At 38.1% G+C, this 21,433-nt stretch overlaps 1 protein-coding gene across 1 annotated transcript in view; it reads right to left on the bottom strand.

The window, feature by feature from the left end:
• The window catches only part of sptbn5 (spectrin, beta, non-erythrocytic 5), a 58,974-nt gene extending 46,377 nt beyond the window's left edge, over positions 1-12,597 (bottom strand). The window contains 5 exon segments of the mRNA XM_042500712.1: positions 87-315; positions 1,273-1,430; positions 1,576-1,692; positions 3,088-3,243; positions 12,448-12,597. Of these exon segments, the coding sequence (XP_042356646.1) occupies positions 87-315; positions 1,273-1,430; positions 1,576-1,692; positions 3,088-3,243; positions 12,448-12,597 (810 nt within the window).
• Between the last annotated feature and the right edge of the window lie 8,836 nt (positions 12,598-21,433).

Here is a 21,433-nt window from a genome sequence, read left to right as displayed (position 1 = left end):
GTTGTAACGTGAACTTGACCTGCGTGTGTGTGTGTGTGTGTGTGTGTGTTTTAGGACAGTGGTTCAAGTGTTTGAGGTGATCCGACCTTGGCGAGTCTCTTCTGGATGGTCTGTCCCTGCTTCATCCTGGAGAAGTAGTGGTAGTACAGGGACACGTAGGTCATGATGGACTTCTCGTCCGGATGGGGGACCACCATGTCCTCCACCTCCAGCAGCTGCATGATCCCGAACTCCCGCTCCGCCAATGAGAAGGCGTGCTCCAGGTTGCGGCGCGGGTCGTCGCCATGGAGACGGCGGTAGTCAAAAAGGTCAGGCCTGGGATGGAGCAAAAGTACGGAGGATGAAAAAAAAGATATTTCTACTCAAGGTTCATACACATTTTAATCAATAACTTTCCAGGACTTTTCCAGGACTTTGAGGCAAAGATCATACATTCACTGAAGAGATCATCAATACTCATCACTGCTTCTTTTTCTTTACTGTATATTAACTTTTTAAAAAATATATAACTTTTAAAGAAAACATGCCCGCGACTTTGGAAGGAATGTTTTCTTTATTTTAGCCATTTTATTTTGATTAAAAAAAAATTATTTGGCCATTTTAAAGAAAACGTTTTCTTCTTCTTTTAGCAAAAAGAAGATTTTTTGCAATTTTGGGTTTTTTTTAAAATATTCAAAGAAAATATTTTGGAAATAAAAACAAATTCTGTGACTTTTGAAGAAATTTTTTTGTTTCTTTTAGAATTTTTGGCAATTTGGGGGGATTTAAAAAAAACCCAACGAAAATATTTTGGCAATTTACAAAAAAAGAAAAAAAAATATTGGTTAATTGATTTTGGAAGAAAACAGGGAAGAAAAGGATTTTTTCTCTGATATTTTTTGGCAATTTGGAGGGATATTTAAATTTTTTTTTTTCAATATTCAAAAAAATATTTTGGCAATTTAAAAACTGTTTCTTCCAGAATTTTTGGCGCTTTTTTAAAATCTTCAAAGAAAATATTTTGGCAAAGTTTTTTCTCTTTTAAACATGCCTGTGGGTTTGGAAGGCATATTTTCTTTAAAAATCACCAAAGTGACACCATTTGTCACAGCCAGAAATTGTAAAAACAAAATTCTAAACACATCATGTGTAATTATACATGTTTGTGAAACAGATTTTCATGACTTTTCCAAAACTTTCCAGGTATATTTAGTTTACCAAAACATTTGATACACAAAAGTACACTTCTGATGTGTGTGTGTGTGTGTGTGTGTGTATGTGTGTGTGTGTTACCGGTGTGCGTGAATGAGGGCGTTGAAAGCGAGTCCACTCCTCCAGCTGGACGAGAAGTCCTGCACGTCGACGCCGTCATAACCGGACGTTTTCCTCTGACACCAGATAAGCAAAGCTTCCTTCGCGGATCGATGAGCGACGCTGCCTGCGCCTCCCACCTGAGGGAGGAGACCAGGAGGAGATGAGGAGATGAGGAGAAACAGAAGGCAGAGACATAAAAGAAAAAGGAGACAACATGATGTTGAATTCACTGATAACTTTTGTAAGACAGCCACACTGCAGGTTGTGGGTTTGATTCCCGACCTCGTCCAGGTTGATGGGTCCGATCTGGAACCTGAGGATGATGATCCACAGCAGACCCAGGATCAGCGTCCGGTCCCCGTCCACCACGTTCTCCGGACCAATCAGATCCACCCGAATCTGACAGGAGAGACAGTGATTGGTTGTTTTAGAGCTGGACGGACTGCAGGTAGAATATACAGAATCAGATTCACGGTTTATGGCGCCGCAGCATGAATGAATGAATAATAATAATAATAATAATTCTGAGAGACATGGACAGGTGAGTTACCTGAGTGAGTTTTTAGGACTCCTGATTATTTGTAGGGATGCACAATAATTATCAGGACCAATAATTATCTGCCCTATAATGGGACTTATGACGTCATACCGATAATTCCCACAATACCATTTTTGGCTGATAAATAGAACCGATGATAATAAACATAATAATGCTTTGATTTGTCCTGTGTTGCCATGGTTTCACTCCTCCAGTCCCACACACACTGCATTATGCTGCATCAAACTGCTGCTGCTAGATCAGTCCACAACATGTTATCAGTCAGCAGCAGGTTTAACCCATTGTTTCTTTCTCTTTTTTAACTCTATCCCTGCCAGTGACAAGATTTTCTGTCAGTTGGTGTTTTCGCTGTAGTGTAGGGGACACTGTTACGATGTTATGCAGTAAAACAACATTTTGACATCCAAAAACCAACAAACAAGACGATCTAAGGTCCCAGGGTGATGGAGGAGAGGACTGCTAACGCGCCAACTTTTAGCGGCTTTTCGGAGCCTCTCAGCGGCGTTGTTTTCAAAAAACGCAACAGGAGAAACATTAAGTGACTTAGGAGGTCGCCTAGAGTGCCACACGCCGGAGGGGCACCGCTGGTCGCACTAAAAAAAAAAAAACAACAAAAAACTATAATAATTCTCTGCGCCCGTTAGCGCCCTTTCTCCATGTTCTGCCTTGAAATAAAGAGAGAAATAATCCTAAACTCAGCGCCCCTGTTGTTCCTCATCATTGACCTGCTGACCAGCCTGCACCACACCTGCCGGCGCTGTGGACTGAAGACAAAGTCTGGGATGAGTTACTGATGCCAGTTACTGTCCTCTCCAAGTGTCCAGATGTGTAAGCTTTAGCAGAAGCTCCAGCAGCTGCAGGAGAAGAAACTTCTAATCTGCATCTACACATCTCACTGAGGCGGGAACATTTAGGCTGTTATTGGTGCTCTCTGAGGAACTGCTGCTGCCGTTGTTGTTGTTGTTGTTGTTGTTGTTGTTGTTGTTGTTGCTGCTGCTGAATATTCCAATCCAATCTCTTCTAAGACACCAAAATGTCTTGATCCAGTCCTACATACTGTCATTTATTAGCATGCTCGCTGCTTACAGTAACCCCTGAACACAAGCGGCCGCCGTCTCCCCCCTCCCTCCTCCTGCTCAGTGTGTGTGTGACGGGGACATGATGAGAGGACACGATGAGAGGACACGATGAGAGGACATGATGCATGGTGCATCACTGATTGACAGGTGCGTTACCTTGGTTTTGAGGAAGCTGATGGCGATGCTGTTGTTCTCCAGACAGTGGACTCTCAGTTTGCGGCGGCTGGGCGGAGGCAGCGTCTCTCTGGAGATGAGCTCCAGCAGACGGATGAGGACGACTCCGGTCTTCAGCTCCGTGTAAACGTCGGTCAGCTCCACGTTCTCCTGCAGGAGGAGACAGGTAAACACCAAAATCCTTCAGTCTGTGATGTTGAGTTACGACCCAAATTAGGTTTTTCATTCATCCATATTCAAATTTCTTCAGTCTAAACTCCTCTCAAAAAACTGCTTTCTGATTTCTGCAACATGGTTACATTCAAGTCGCGTCAAGTCGAAAAGTCTTTGGTATTTAATTTATTTATGGGAGAATATGGGTGCATTATTCACCAAATTAAGCTGAAACAAAGACACTTTTCTTTTCTGTTCTTGTAATTTGACACATTCTCCTCCTCTCTCTTTAACTGAAGATAGTTAATATCAAACTAAACCACCTTTTCCCACTGAAAATGATTTTTTCCATATCTTGTGAGACAAAAAAATGGGGGAAAAAGTAGCAGTTTGTCATGTCATTTACCATTTTCTATGCAGTTGAAATAAATGCCAGACTCACGTGATGTGCGCTGTTTTTGGAAATTTGACTCATGATCTCTTGAAGAATATGATTCAACTTTTGTTTTTTATAAGAAGGACAAGAAATTTGCAGGAACTGATACTATCAAATCACAACTCTTGTAGAATTGCAATAAAAATTGAATCGGCACCAAAATATCGTGACACAATCTGATTGGCACAAAAGCGTTCCAGCACTTTATAGTAAGTACTTTACTGCAGAATGATTAGTTACTGCTGATGCTTTTACTGCATTACACTGATAATACTTCTTTACTCTGAAGGACAGTTTCACAGTTTAAACACTTAAACAGCTTTTGTTAGCTGTAACCCTCCTCTTCATTACCTTTAAGTAAGAATCTGTACTTTTACTTGTGATGGAGTTTTTTTTCTTTAATATTTTTGTACTTAAGTTAAAGATTTGAATATTGCTTTCACCTCTTCATATTTCGTAGCGTGAGACTTGTTTACAGCTCTGTGACTGACAGGAAGTTCAAAGTCAAAGAGTTAGTTTCCCTTAAATCATCCTGAGAGTGGAGTGAAGTGCGTTACATAACGTCTCTGTCCGCTGTGCGTCAGGACATCCTGGTTATCTGCAGGTCAGCGAACATCTTTCAGCTGAGAGCTGCTCGTCAAGTGGAGACGTTCCTGCCAACAAGAGGAGCGCCGGCTCTAAATTTAGACCCAGAGGAGCGCCTGATTTACTGCTCCGAAAAAAACAAAGTCCTCCGCCTCTTCCTGCAACGACCTCTACCTCTGTGAACGCAACGCTAACGGGCCTGCTGATTTATTAGAATAATAATCAGCATTATTATTATTATATGTTCCTATTGACAATCACAGTGATGGAGATCAAAACGCCACTAACAGCAAATGTTCACATTAACTTTTATTAATATTACTATTTATGTTTTTTTGGATTTACCAAAGTAACATACACAAAATGTTTTGGGGTTTTTTGTTATAAGCCTTGAGTGTCTACACCTTTTACATCGGTTTATATTTCTCCTTTGTTGTGACTGTTGCAAAAGGTTTGGTCAGTCGAAGGCTTTTTACCCAAAAAGAAAGAAAGAAAGAAAGAAAGAAAGAAAATAAAAAAGACCAATATATGTATTCTGCTTTAGTACATCCAAAAAAATAATAAAATAAGACCATTATGTGTATGTTGCTTTAGTAAAGTTTTTTTTTTATTATTATTTTATAAAAAATGTGAACATTTGCTGTGCTGTGTTTTTTATCTCCATCGCTGTGTTTGTCAGCAGGAAATCTTTAATGGATCTGCGGGCGCGGTTAGATTTTGGATTCTGCTGTAAAAAGCTCGAGCTGAAGTGGAGCGATGTGTTCGGGTGTAACACCGAGCTGCAGGAGTTGTTTGTCTGGTGTGTTTTTGTTGGTGAAACAGGAAGTCGGACTATCTGAACAGCCTTTAAATAAAAACAAAAGTTTGATTTCCTGTCGCCGTGAAGATAATCGAGTTCATCACACCCGAAACAAAATATGACGCAGAAGAAAAAAACAAAAACAAAATTAACTCTTAATAGAAATTTGCATCAATTCTGAATACAACTGCAACTTTTTAAGAGGGTTGTTGATTTTTGAAACATGTAAAGTGAGAACAAATACAAAATACATTTGTATTTCACTTTTGGGGGATGGCCGAGTCGAAAAAATGTGTTGAGTTTAAAAACATTTTTTTTAAAAAAAACCTGTAAGTAAAATGTAAGTGATTATAGTAAAAAGTAATTTAGGATTCATTATAATGTGAAATAATTGAAGATTACAGTTAAGAGTAAAATGTGGGTTTGTTTCTTTTTTTTATTAATTAATTTATTTGTTTATTTGGTCTTATTCTGAATATTTAACACTGCTCAAAAATAATAATAAATAAAAATCAGTATTTGCTGCTAATCAATGACATACCCCAGGCTGTGATTATCCCCCCCAAAAAAATCTACTTAGCATGTAGTATAATGAAAATATATATTTTTTTGTTGTTTTCTTAATGTAAAAACATAATGGCATCATGACAAAAAGCACATTTAAAGCGTTAAAATTCTGATTTCTAAAATTCTAAAATTCCTCTAAAAATCATCAGACAAAAATCTGAGTGTATCTGGTCTGTACTTTCAAAATAAAGTGTCTCTTATTGTGGTGGTGCATGTCAGTGTTGATACAGTGTGGCTGTGTTTCCATGTCCATGTCGGCTGTGTGTGTGTGTGTGTGTGTGTGTGTGTGTGTGTGTGTGTGTGTGTGTGTGTGTGTGTGTGTGTGTGTGTGTGTGTGTGTGTGTGTGTGTGTGTGTGTGTGTGTGTGTGTGTGTGTAGTTGAATCAGTGTACAGACACATGCAGGCTGTCTCATTCGGGTTATTATTACTGTAACCACCATCAGCGACTCAGCATATTTCTGTTTTTCTGCCGCATCATGACTCAGCTCAGTTCAGTTACATAAATCTAAAAAATTAAATCAAATTAAAAAATAAATAAAGAAATTAATAAATAAATAAATAAAAAAAATAATAATTCTTTTATTCATTTTTTCTTTATGTCTTTTTTTTTTGCTCATTTTTAGATCATTTTCTTGTAACTAGTTTATTAATTTCTTGATCATTTTTTGGGTCATGTTTTGTGACGTTTCGGTGTTAACTGGTGAAGACGCTGTTCATCCAAAATGAATATTTGATGATTATGATTAGGGCTGATGTTGGTTGAAAAAACTAACAATGAAAACAGAAAACAATATTAATGTATAATAATGTATAATTTCTTTTAAAGTAAAAAAAAAAAAAAAACGCTTTTTGTGCACACTGCGATACTGCGTGATAATAAAGTGGACCCTAAAGGGTTAAATGTCAAACTAAGTAACACTACAAAATGATCCTTGTCTTTAAATAAGTAGGTTAACCTGAGTAACTTTAAAGTACAAGTAGGTCATATTTTACTCCATAAAAGTAAATAAATTACTTTGTTGACTTCCACAATTGAGTACAGCTCATTCATTTAGGCTTTAATGTAAGTTTAACATTTTAAATTCCCTTTAAAATAATATGAAAAACTTCATTTTTACTATGTGTTCATAAATATGGTATTCAAATAATTACCATAATTATGAACAGGGCTTTTTAAGTTGATAACTGTTAGTACTTAATATATAAACTATTTCCATTTTTCGATTAAATGAGAATAAATATGTGTTGCTGTTAGCTAACATTAAGTTAAACAGGTAAAAACAGGCGTTAGCTTAGCGAGCCTCCAGGCTATTAGCTCCTGAAGCTAACCGTTAAACGCACCGATGTTAGCTTCGATCCTAGCTGCATTTCCAAACTTGCGGTCGGTGGAAACGTCGGATTAAAACGTTAATTTCATCCCGGGTAAAAGGTTTTCACTCTGAGCAGACTGTTAGACATCGACGGAATCACGAAAATGACTTTAAAAATGCAACCTGCTTTCGACGAGACCGCTTCGGTTGAAAACACTAAATATCACAGTAGGCGCCGAGGTTCTCGCTGCTAACGATTAAAAGCGAACACTTTAAGTCAAGTCAAGTCAAGTCAGTTTTATTTATAGAGCCCATTATCACAAAACATGGTTTGCCTCAGAGGGCTTTACAGAGTACGACATCCCTCTGCCCTCAGACCCTCACATCACCGAGGAAAAACTCCCCAAAAAGAACCCCTGTAACGGGGGAAAAAAAGAGGAAGAAACCTCAGGAAGAGCGGCAGAGGATAGTGAGGGATCCCTCTTCCAGGACGGACAGACGAGCAATAGATGTCGTAAATAGCAAATGAAGGCCTTTAGTCACTAAAGCATTAAAATAATTAATTACGGACAAAGTGGGAGATATTAACACTCACTGGAGAAAAGACAGCCCTCTTAGTGAGTTATCAGGTGGGGAGATGGTTATATCAGGTGAGTGTACGTGACAGAAAACATGATTTATTCCGACTGACGGAGAGGAGCGAAACACGTTTAAACTCCACCATGGATGTATTACAGTGAAATCTGGATACAGCCTCCTTCATTCCTACGACAGCTGCTCAATGCGGCTCAATGGCGCATGAAGCAGAGAAAACCCGTTTTCCGGGTTTAGAAAAGTGTAAAATACCCGGGATCTACTGGCCCATAGAGCATGCGTAGAAGTGATTAATGAAAAAAAAAAACGGTCCACTGGAGCTAATGGAGATGACGAAACTCTGTCAGCACCGAATCTTTCCGATTGGCTCGACCGCCATTTTGCAGGCGTCTTGGAACGCCACTGACGTCATGCTTAACTACGTCATCACATTCGAGAACTCTGCCTTTGAAGTTTGATTACATCACTGCTTTCGTCACATTCAAAGCGTAGAGAGTTTATGAATAGAGGTCAGATTAGACATTTGTCACTGGCCATCTGGTTTGCGTTGAGCCTCCTCAAACTTGAGAACTGGTGTTTTCAAAACCGAGAAACATAATCCAGTCAATTATCGTTATCTGCTGGAATGGAATTCTCCGATTGGGTCGTGAATGTGGGTGCGTGGGCCCAGGTTTCCCCTTCTTCATCTCCCATTTCCATTGCTTTCTCGGATGAGCGGATCATCACTCTTTCTCCCTCATCTTACACCAGTGTCCCACTATTCGCAATGGACGATTTCCCATGTTTTGCTCTTTCCCCAGTTAATGAGGAAAGTAGTTCAAAGGACACACTTGGCCCAGAATCACAGCAGCCTGAGGACAGAGATTCAGAGGGAACTGCTACTGTCCATCCCAACAAAAGGGCAAGATGGGCAGGTCTTTGGTCTGATATTAGGAGAACAATTAAAGGTGGTTGGTCCTCCACTAGAAGAGGAACTGCAACTCTTTGTTCTGCTATTAGAAAAAGATTTAAAAAACGGTTTTCCCAACTACAAGATATGTTAATAGAGTTATTCAGGAAAAGCCCTGAGTTTCCTGACGTTCACTACAGGGATAATTTATGTTTACTCTGTTTTTGTGGGGCTGATATAACGATAGATTAATTCCCATTCAGTACCAAAGACCCACAGCAGACGATTGTAGTATATATGGTTTTCTCCGGGTGCTCCTGTTTTTCCAAATTCTAATTAAATTAGAAAAAAAAAAAGTTTAATGAATAGCCAACAGTTCCCTCTTAAGCTGCCTTCATGTGAATAATTTGATGGCAAATTCATTCACATTCAGTACCAAAGACCAACAGCAGACGATTGTAGTATATATGGTTTTCTCCGGTGTGCGCCGGTTTTTCCAAACTTTAATTAAATGTGAAAAAATAATTAAATTGATAACCAACAGTTCCCTCTCCAGCTGAGTGTAACATTTTTACGTTTCCATCAGAGTCTGTCTGATAGATGAGCATTGATGAAACATTGCTTGTCCATTTTGTATTAATGCTGATGCTGACAATGTGATTGGCCTGTTCTTGGTATTTTTGGCCTGTTAACACACTTTGCCTTGTAGCATAACTGATTTTGAAGCATTAAAGCACTTTTTTGGTTGCAGTCAAGTTGTAACTGTTAGGGCCCGCTTTAATTTTACACACACTGGCACTGCTTTGAGCAGAAAATGAGCTTTTCAAAATCAAGCTTTAAAAAATATCATACATAAATAGGATTTTCTACTTTCACTGAGTTTATTTTTCAACTAATATCAGTCCTGATCATAAAAATTAAATATTCATTAATTTTCAGAATTTTAATTCTTTAAAGTCCAGATTTTTATCATGATGCCACTATGTTTTTAAATTAAAACTATTATTTTCAATATACTGCATGCTTAGTAGATTATCATTTATTTTATTTGATTATTTTTTGATTATCACACTCTGGGAAATGTCAGTGATCAGCAGCTACATTGACTGTGACAGGTCACCTAGTGGAAATAGCATGTATTTCCTCTATATGCCAAATATGGTCAAAATGACCTCATCAGGTGGAAAATAGTCAAAATGACAAATTCAGAGTCAAAAGCCCAGAATGACACCCAGAAATAATACAAGTCCTGTTTTTCTGCTCTGATGGCTGTGGGATCAAAAATGTCAGTTTGAATGGGTTTCAATGGAGCATTTTTGGACCTGAACAGTCTGAATGTAACTATTTAGTTTCCACGGTGTATTTTAGACTTATTGTAGGAGCTGAGCTGCAAATTCACTGATTACACTCAAATACACAATCTGGACTACATTTAGGACACATGCATCAACACAGACAAAACTGAAAAATTAGTGAATGAAAATGAGTAATGAAAAGCACGTAAAATGTGTTAAACAATCCCGCGGAGTCAGTAATTGCACCTCACAAAAAAACAAAACAAATGAATACCAGAATATATATATCTGCATAAAGTGGGCAGGCTGCTACTTAAAATCTTGCTGCAGTCTGCAGCAGGAAGCAGTCCTGTCCCTCCAGGAAGTCTGTCCAGGTCCAGGTTTGGCAACTTTGGGAATATTTTCCTGATATTTTCACGTGACATCATCAGTGGACAGTCATGCTTTCTATTATTATAAATCTGAATACAACAACACCCGATCTACCGGCCCATAGAGCATGCGTAGAAGTGATTAACGACAGCCGAACGTGGCCGAGTGTACCCGAGCACTGACTCCGGCTCACTAGCTCGCTCACAAAGTTACCCGAGTGCTCGAAGCGAACAGCACTCGTTCACAAGCATTTCTCTCATAGTAGCTTAGCTTATTAGCAACAGTAGCTAATCTGCGATATAACGACAGCGGTGCTGTTGGTTTACATATTTACATGATAATGATTTATTTAATTTATGTCTATATTTTATTTTTATTTTCAATGATGGACCAAGGAGTGTGCCAACAAAATAGTTAAACAGAATAGAATACAACAGAATAGTTATATGTAATATATGATATGTCACCTTCATTATTGTTGCTGTTGTTATAGTATAATAATTATATTTATTTGATCTATTTTGTGAACATGTTGTAAATTAATAGCTACATTATTTAATTCAGGTTTTTGTAAAGTGAAGTTCACACTTAAAAGTATTTGTGTGTAATAAAAGAACTCAGTCCATTATAAACTTCCAAAATGTGCAGAAATACGACAGAGGGCATGACCTCAGTGTGGATAGAGACATACATCTTCCCTCCCTGCTGCCATCCCACAGAAATCCCAGAGGAATTCTGGGAATGAGGAGCGGCAGAGGCGGGCCTCAGTGTTCAGCCAGCAGCTGGCATCCAGTTATCAGAGAAAACACGTGAAATTAAATCCAGAGAGGAGAGAGGCGGCTGCAATCTGTCAGACCTGCCAGAGACGCTGTGTGTGTGTGTGTGTGTGTGTGTGTGTGTGTGTGTGTGTGTGTGTGTGTGTGTGTGTGTGTGTGTGTGTGTGTTTAGGCGCTCAGTGTGAAGGTGTTTCAGCTGACAGACTGCAGCTAACAGCTGATTATCAGGAGGGAGAGACTGATAACAAATAACAGGAGGAATAACAGTGACATCATCAGTGACATCATCAAACCAAACCTCTGCTTTATGTTCAATTTTCTGTCAAAGTTTCCTTTAACTTTATCATTTGTTTGATCCATAAAGAGTTTAATGAATGTCAGTTAATTAATTAGCTCCTCCCTTCATTAACTAATAGTATAGTTACAATGATATGACACTTTAAGAATACTCTATTACAAGTAAAAGTACTGTTTTCCAACATGTTGCTAAAGTAGAAGTAACAAATAATAATAAAAGGATTATTTATATTATTATATTATTTTTTCTTTAAACTACTCAAGAAAGCCGCCAACCAAAGTCTGCACAATTTTCTCAATACTTTACTGAAGTAAAACTTAAAATTACCATGAAATAAAATATATATAATTTAATAAGCACTTTTTGTGTCTTTAAACTACTTCAGAAAGCCATCAACCAAACTCTGTACTATTTTCTTAGCTAAAATAAAATGTATGTATATATATGTATTTATTTATTGTTATAGTTTCTTTTTTAATTTAATCAGTTATATTATTATACTGCAGATTATATATATAAATAATTTTGAATTTTGTACCAAAAGAATTAGTAAAACAACAGAACAAAAAAAAAGAAAAAAGAAAAGAAAGACACACAGAAAATGTGTTTAAAAATTATAAGAATTCTTTAACACAATACAGTTTTTTTCCTTTGACTTTTTAAAATAATTTTCTAATCTACAGATTTTGTGCAATTTGCAGAACATTTGTTATCAGGTCCAGGGGCCCCCCTGACTCTTTGGGGCCCTCTGCCTGAGACCGGCAGAAAACCACAAAAATTCGTCTAAAAATCATCTGACAAATATCTGAGCGTATCTGGTCTGTACTTTCAAAATAAAGCGTCTCTTATTGTGGTGGTGCACGTCAGTGTTGGTACAGTGTGGCTCTGTTTCCATGCCGGCTCTGTGTGTGTCTGTGGCTCTGTGTGTGTCTGTGTCTCTGTGTGTGTGTGTGTGTGTGTGTAGTTGTGTGTGTAGTTGAATCAGTGTGCAGACACATGCAGGCTGTCTCATTCGGGTTATTATTACTGTAACCACCATCAGCGACTCAGCATATTTCTGTTTGTCTGCTGCATCATGACTCGGCTCAGTTCAGTAACATAAATCTAATTTTTAAAAAAAATAATATTAATAATTCCAAAAAATAATAATTTTCAATTTTTCTTTATTCCATTTTTTGCTCATTTTTAGATCATTTTCTTGTATCTAGTTTATTAATTTCTTGATTATTTTTTGGGCCATGTTTTGTGACGTTTCGTAAACTGAAACTGAAATCTTTTGTTTTTGGTGTGTTCCTGTCTCACCCCGTTCTTGGTGAAAGATGCTGTTCATCCACTTGGTGAAGGTTTTCTTCTGGACCGCCATCCTCTGCTCCTGCAGCTCTCTGACCCGCCCCGCTCCGTCCTCCTCGCCCTCCATCCCGATCGGCTGAAAACAAACACAAAAAGTCCCAAAAATCATACATTTTTTAAGACTTAAATATTTACAAACATGGATTGAAATCATCGATTTTGTGCTGCGTTCAGACACCTTTCACAAGCATTTAACCCTCTGAAACCTGAGATTTCATTCCATTTATTTTCCAAAATACGGGAAAAAAAAGCAACAAGAAACTTGACCAGAAACATCCCAATAATTCTAAGAAATTAGTAAAAGGTGACAACACAAATGCTCTGAAAAAGAAGTATGAAACACATCGAGAAAATTAACAAAAAATAGGGAAAAAATCAGAAAACAGTATTTGTAATTATCTATTTAAAATTATGCTATAGAAAAAAATTGATTCTTCTCAGGTCATTTCCTTTTTTGTTTTTGTTCTTCTCAACGAGTCTTTTACCTGGTTAAATAAAGGACATATATATATATACACACACACACACACACACACACACATATACATATACATATATATATATATATATATATATATATATATATATATATATATCTTGCTTTTTTCCACGATTTTTCAGTTAATTTTTGGGAACTTTCTTGCCAATATTTTGGGTGATTTCTTGTCATATTACTCACTGCCTTCTTATGTTCTTGTAAAGAATCTGGTGAAATTGCACAAGTTTCAAATGGTTAATAAACCCTGCAGCAGTGAATAAAGTAACTGGAAGGCGTATTAAAAGTACAAGTAAATTATGTTACCTTAAGGCAAAAAAACTTAAAAAAAAATAAATAAATACATTTTAAAATAATGACAATATATTGATATTGTTGTAGTGTCCAATTTTAAGCACGAAAAACATCACAAATATTTTTTTCCTCCTAAATATATCACAATGTGTATGAAGGTTAAAAGTGAGAGAAACACAGTTTGAGTATGTACGCATTTATACAGTTTGTAGAATCTAAATGCAGAAAATAATAAAATAGAAACAAGATCAATTAAAGTAAAATGTAAATATAAATAAAAGTAAAATCCAAAAACACCAACGAGACAAATAATAAATGTGCTGTCAGCTGATCGTCCAGCCTGAATTTGGTTTTCGCTGAGTCGGCAGTTTAAATGTTAAATTTATGCTGACGGAAGCAGCCGCACCTTCAATAAAAAATAAAAATACCTGAGCGGTCATAATCCAGTCACAGTGTCATCATCCTGATCTGCCGCAGGTGTCGTTTTTACTGACGACATTTATCCAAGTTACTTTGCAGATTTTAGTTCAAACACCTAAAAAATCTCAAACCTGCTGAGTCATCTGTGTTGAGAATTAAGCAAAAACAAAAAATAAACAAAAATAAATAAAAGCAGGTAGATTTATTAGTCATTTTTTTAAACAGTCAAAAAAGAGATGAAATTACAAGAAAAAAAGTTAAAGAAGAAGAAAAGAATAAATCTAAATATATATCTGTATCCATTATTATTAACTACTAAAAGGTTCTCTTTTGTTATCATTAATAAGAACAACAACAATAACAATTTTTAGTTCAGTTTTTCCACCTTTTCTATTTTCTTGCAATTTGTGAGAAACCTCTTGCCAAGTTGCTCGTTGCCTTTTTAGTCGTGTTTTCAAAAGAAGTAAAAATCAATGTTTTTTTAGGTTTTATAGGTTTAAATGCATTAAAAGGCATCAAGAAAACTGCTGTCTTTCCCAGTTTCAAAGGGTTAAACAACTGTAAAACAGCACTCAGTATCGCAGTAAAAACACTTTAAAATATGTATATAAATATAAATCCATGTCCCGGCCGTCACGTGATTGTGATCCCATCAGCAGGAAACTGAGCTGCACAAACACACAGGACTAAAATAAGCTGCAGATAATCAATCGAGCAGAACTACAAACAGGTCAGAGCAGAGAACACGCACAGATCTGTAAATCACACTCTGAGACAACAAAAGACAACAAAAGAGACGGACAGGTCGCTGCTGAGGACACTTAAACATTCACATAAACACTGAGAGAGGAAACGTCTCACCTGCTGCTGTCGGCCTCTTTAAACTCTCAGCTGCAGAAAGTCAGACAGAGTGAGACATCCAAAAAACACAAAACAACATCCAGTCTGAAGCTTCTGCCTGTCAACAAAAGTTAAACCGAAGAAGAAGAAGAGGAAGAGTGTGTTTTCATGTAATGTGTGTGTGTGTGTGTGTGTGTGTGAACTTTGAAGCCATTGGATTTACAGCATGAGCAGCTCCGCTCACCTGACAGCAGGTGCAGGGGTCAAAGTTCACACTGACGGTATGATGATAGTTCATATGTCACAGGCAGAGGGTGGGCAGTATGACTCTGAAGTAACAACACAATATTTAAGTATTTTCATGATAAGGATATTGTTGATAATATGACAAAATACTGACAAATATTGTATCTGTATTATTTATTTTAATTAAAAGGGACCCTGTGCAGTTTAAAACATAAACGTTACCATATGATTAAACACTGAAAAGATTTAAATTAAATTAGTTATTCATTTATATTTATTTTAAAGTAGTCATGTACTTTAAAACATAAATGTTACCATATGACAAAATAAGATAAATATTTTTAAGTGATCATGTACGATTTAAAACAATAAATGTTACCAAACACTGGTGAGCAAACTACTCAAAAATATAGTATCACAATTTGGAAAAAAAAAAAAAAAAAAAGTTACAGTTAATTTATTCTGAAAATATTGTAGCATGTAAAAACAAATACTGCACTGGTCGGTTAAAGCCCATCAGAGCGTCTCCCTAAAACTGAAAGACAACCCGTCTTCAGAGACACCAACACATCCGTGTGTGGACACGGTTTAATGAAGCCGAATTTCGTATTTCTGATTTCTGATTCACAGATGAGCACAAACGGAGCTGAGAGGAAAGACAGGAGGGACGTTTCCTGTCAGGATGATGATTAATGACAAACGTCCACCCGCCGTCAGACCGGACGTTATGTAACAAACACTGTTTGTCCCTAAGAAATCACCAGAGACACTTTTCAGAGGAACGACTCTGCAGAACAAACACTTCCTGATTTTCTCATGTTTCTGTGTCTCGGTTTTAAAATCTGACTCAGTGTTAACAGAACGTGCTGCTGGGGACATTCAGGAGACACAGGGCCCGAAAATGTGAAAGTGAGCAGCCTGCAGGTCCCTCCTCCTCCTCCTCCTGATCCACCTCCTCCTCCTCCTCCTTCTGATCCACCTCCTCCTCCTCCTCCTCCTCCTCCTCCTCCTCCTCCTCCCTCCTCCTCCTGATCCACCTCCTCCTCCTCCTCCCTCCTCCTCCCAATCCTGCTCCTCCGCTGCAGGCTACATTCATATAGTAACTACAAAGATTCATATAGTAACTACAGTTTCATATAGTAACTACAAAGATTCATATAGTAACTACAAAGATTCATATAGTAACTACAGTTTCATATAGTAACTATAGACAAAAGGAGGACAAACACCTGCTGAGACATCAGCTGAGAATAAGTGCGGAGCGGACACCGCCGTAGACACCCGCGGAGACACCCAGGGAGACTGAGGGCGGAGCGGGCATTCAGAGACACCAGCGGAGACACGGTGGAGACACCGTTGGACAATGAGAAAGGAGCAGACATTCGGAGACACCGGCGGGGAATGAAAGCAGACATTTGGAGACACTGTTTGACAATGAGAGCGGAGTGGATCAGTCAGCATCAGTATCTCATCCCTGGCTCTGTCTTCAGCCCGCAGGCTGGTCAGCAGGCCACGATGAGAAACAGCAGGGCGCTGAGTTTTGGGTTATTTCTCTCTTTATTTGTTCATTTGTTATTTTCGGGGCAGAACATGAAGAAAGGGCGCTGACGGGCGCAGAGAACTATTATCGGGGTTTTTGTGCTTTTAGAGCGCGACCAGCGGCCCCTCCAGCGGGTGGCTCTCCAGCTGACCTACACCTCCTGTAAGAGCCGCTCAGACTGCAGCGCCCGCAGGTATTAACCCCTGCGTGGCGACGGTGAGCCTCTCCTGCACTCTCGGCGTCTGCCTTCTGCGCTTGCGCAGTGGAGCCGCAGTGTAATGACACCACGGAAAATTATTTTAAAAAAAAGTCAGTAATAAACAATGTAAATTTGATTTGTTTGAATAATGAGAAAAAACACGTCTTTTCCAATATTTGGTTTATACAGAAAAACAAATAAATGAAATGCTCGCTCGTTTTGTGTTTATTTTAGTTTTCCAGGCGGAGTTGAAGAAATGAATGAAGGGATGATACATCCATGGTTCACGCTGAGACAGGCTAAACACGTTAGCATGCGCTTTTAGCTTTATCGTAGTTATCGGTGTTAATAGAGAGTTAACTACGCAGCAGAACAGCGATGGTGACAACATTATAACGTGACGGATCACAGAAATATCAGAAATAAACCCAAACTGACGAGACTGTTCGGTAACTTCACGCAGATGTTTTTAGCCACTCTGCTAACCGGCGTTAGCATCGGAAGCGTGCTAGCGTTAGCATCGGAAGCTTGCTAGCGTTAGCTCCACAGCAGCAGCACAGTACCAGCACACAGCCTGCAGCGTTTCAGCGCCTTCATTAAAAACATGATTTACCTGAGAAACAGAAATGAGGCTGACTCACCTGTCTGCAGTCCTGTCCGCTCCCGTTAGCTGTTGGGTGTCACCGTGTGTTTATCTGGGCTCGGTTGAATTTATTCCTTTTAGCTCGTTTTTGGTCTTCGCTCTGAGACTCTGTCCTCGCGGTGTCTGCTGCTGTTAGCGGAGGAAAGAGCCGTTTTTTCATCGCTGTTGTTTGTTTTTCGGCCATTGTGTCGTAATTCTCCTCCCGAGGCCGCGAGCTGACGGTGAGCTTGGCCGAGCATGCGCGAGGGAGGGGCTGCGCAGCGTGTGCACGAGCAGTGATTGACACTGAGTAGAGCCCTCCCCCTGGCTCTGATTGGCTGAGCTCTGCCAGGTGCGGTGGATTTCTACGAATTTTAATAAGAGCACCAGGAGGAGCCAGAGGGACCCGATTCTTTGGCGGATCACCTGCCTCATGTACTCCTCTAACAATATTACGACAGTTTAAAAAAAATATGACAAAAAGTTATTTTGACAAAAGTTACCATCATCTTTAAACACCGTCAGTGTTCGCCCACTGACAGAGTCTGTTTTTGTCACTGACAGGCTCAGGGTGTTTTTCTCAGTGTCCCACAACATGATGGATCCCTACAGAGAGAGAGTGTGTGTTTAATAAAGAGGAAGATCCTTTTTTTTAAACCAGAAACAGCCGAAAATCACCATCACCACACCTACCAGGAGTCTTCATATAAATATTCTCTTTAACATACATCAATACTTTGTTTTTTTCTTTTTCATTACATATTTTTTAAAGAAATAAATTGGCAATTTGTTTTTCTTTATAAGTTTTTGGACAATTTTTGAGAGAAACTTTTTTTTTTGAGATTTTGGCTTTTTTTATCACAAATTTTTGGCAGTTTAAAACAAAAATGTTGGCAATATTTTTTCATTTTCCTTAACATTTTTTTTGCAAACTTTAAAGTAAAAAAAAAAAACTCTTTAATTTTTTTTTTACTAATTTTTAAAGAAAACATGCCTTGGTATGTTTTAACTATAAAGGACCAAAGATGAGAAGCCAGAAACTGTAAAAACAGAAATTATCATTGGATTTCAAATTTCAGATGGCCTGTGAACACATCATGCATTATAAAACAGGTTTGTGGGCCAAAATGTTGTGACTTTTCCAAAATATTCATGGTAGATTTAGTTTTCTGAAACTTTTCCAGACCTAGAAATTCTGTGTCCTGTTTTTTTCATGACCATGCAAACCCTGTGAGTGACAACAGCTCTCTGGGTTGATCTCTGTCCCTGATGAACTTTGCAAATGGAGTTTTGTTTTATTTCCATGGTAACGGGTATATGAGAAAGAGGGTCAAAGTTCAAGGCGCAATGTTATGACAGAGTAGTATGTCCTAATCATGTGCATACTACAAGCAACATCACATACTTTGTAATGAAAGCTGCAGTATTCATCAAAGTAAAGAGGAGGTGGTTTTTAGGAGAGACGTCTGTCGGGAGTCTTCCTCTTCTTCTTCTTCTTGTTTTTAACAAAACTGCAACACAGACATCTGCTGAAGAGAGAGAGAGAGACAAACAGGTGAGAAAAGAGACTCATAAAATCATGATTTTATGGTCGCAATGTTGCTTAAGATGAAAAAATCACTCTGTACTCACCTCAAAGACATGAGATTGATACTGATTTAAACCTCAGACAGACGAGGACAATATTAATGATGCAAATTATTAAAATCGGAGCTGCTACAGATTTGAAAATTGCACAACATAGGGTATTACCAAAACACTTTTTTTAGATATCAAAACTAAATAAACTTTTGCAAGAAAGAAAACATTTAAAACATACTTTAAACTGCATTCAGACATATTTTATGAGATTATTGAGAAGTTTTCATCTACAATCTGAATCTAAACATAAGCAGTAACATGGAGGCAAAAAGAACATTGTTTGAGCTGTAGTGGAGAAAAAGTAAAAAAACAATAAATAAATAAATTAAATTAAAAAAAGATCAGTTTACCAGCAGAACATGTTGGTTACATGTGTAGAATAAACTTTATTAGTCTCCGTCTCTGCTGACAGGAGGACATCAGTCAAACAAAGTAACAGACCTCTGACCAGCAACACGTTCACACGACAACAATTCATACAAAACACATCAAAATCACAAAAATAAAAACTTTTATATTTCTGATAAATGAGGATTTAGAATGTGAGCTTTTCGTTTAAACGTACAGTTTGACTGAGAGAAACATCTTTACACAGAAAAACATTCAAATCTCTCCAGAGGCTTCTGAAATCTTTACACGATTAACTAAAATCCTGAATTTTACGGAGCTGAAAAGAGTGACGGAGCTGACTGACAGCTTCTCTCTGATGGATAGATGTAAAGCACAAAGACTTAAAGCACAAAGATTCAAAACTTTTCTCTTTACTTGAGTTTCTTTGCATATTAAAGGCACTAAACGCCGAGCTGCTGAATCCTCGAGGACGGCGGCAGTCCTGTCATGAGAACAGAGGGCTGCAAAACTGAAGAGGCACCGACAGATTTATGCTTCAAAAAAGCTTGCAAAGTTTAAAGAGAAGCTTCTTCTAAAGCTGAGGAGGCACTGCTGCGAAAATGTATTTACCAAACTCAAACTAAAAAATGCAACACACGGAGGGTCACAGTGACCAGAAAATCATCAAGTGGGCGTTTGTGCCAAATTTGAAGAACTTACCTAAAAGAGCTCTTGAGATATCACATTAACGAGAACGAGACGAATGCAAGGTCACAGTGACCTTTAACCACCAAAATCTCATCAGTTAACGGTTGAGTCCAAGTGGACGTTTGTTCCAAATTTAAGGAAACTCCCTCAAGGTGTTCTTACGATACTGCATTCACAAGAATGAGAAAGACGCACGTCACAGTGACCTTTAACCACCCAAATCTCATCAGTTAATTGTTGAGTTCAAATGGATGTTTGTGCAAAATATGAAAAAATAAAAAATAAATTCACTCATGACATTCTTAAAATGGTGTTTACAAGAATGAGACAGACAAGGTCACAGTGACCTTTAACAACCAAATTTTAATCAGATTACTCTTACAAGGTCAAGGTCACTGTGACCTTGGACAACCAAAATCTCATCAGTTCATCCTTGACTAAAAGTGGATGTTTGTGCCAAATCTGAAGAAATTTCCTAAGGTGTTATAGGAGACATTACGTTCAAAAGAATATGATGGACGAATGAACAAACAATTGCCCAAATAATTCTTTAAAAATTCCCCAAAAATTTCAAAGATAAAATAAAAATTGCCCACAAAGATGCTGAAAAGGTTTCAGTGAAAGTGGAGGAAAATAACACACAAAATACTCAAATGATCAACTTTTTGTGAATAATGCAGGAATAATATTCGGTCTTTACATGTTGGAGTTTATAAAATTGTTGTCTTTTAGCAGCTTTGCATAAAAAAGGTAAAACTGATTTTTTAAGAAAATAATCAATTGTGATTAAAGGCACATTCAGAAGCTTTTGTTTGTTATCATTTTTTAAGAGCAAACTGAAAAAGTTTTGTTTCTCAGTCGGCAGGTAAAATCCCTCCCTCTCACAATGATTGTCCAATCACAGCTTAGCAACCCTCCACATCAGACAGTCCTCAGAGGTCAGAGGTCAGCGTCTCTCCTCGTCTCTGCTGCCATCCACAATGTGAGGAAAGACACACACACACACACACGTTTCAGGACACCGTCCGTCCCACAGGACGAGTTAACGGTGAGCGGCAGCGGCAGAGCGAGCGTCATCTCGTCCCGGCTGTGAGCTGTTCAAACAGGACAGGCGGTGACCTTTGACCTCTGATGGTCTCCTGAACCCGGCGTCCTGCGTCTGAACTCACTGTGACCTCCTCACTAGCTGCTTCCTGCTCTGAAACGTGCACGTAAAGACGACGCAGGATTTTTGAGTTTCTCTGATTTGATGCATTTTGAATTTTTTCATCCGAAGTCGTGATCATGTGACCTGTTACGTTACCTTTGCATCTTTTATGTTCAGAGGATTTCAAAAGTGAAAAAGTCAGTCCACCAGCAGGAAACGCGATGAATAAATTCTAATAACCAATTAATCGTTTGCCTCATGTTTAACCCTTTGAAACCTCAGCTGGTTTTCATTCTTTCAAAAACATGGGAAGAGGGCGACAAGCAACTTCACAAGAAATGGCCAAAATGACCAAAAAATTAGCAAAAAAAGTTACAAGAAAATGACCTGAAAAATATGAAAAAAAATTAAAAACTGAAT

Source organism: Plectropomus leopardus, chromosome 14 (assembly GCF_008729295.1).
Source record: "Plectropomus leopardus isolate mb chromosome 14, YSFRI_Pleo_2.0, whole genome shotgun sequence".
NCBI lineage: Eukaryota > Metazoa > Chordata > Actinopteri > Perciformes > Serranidae > Plectropomus > Plectropomus leopardus.
Note: the sequence above shows the minus strand (reverse complement) of the source record. Positions and strands in the feature narration are given on the sequence as shown.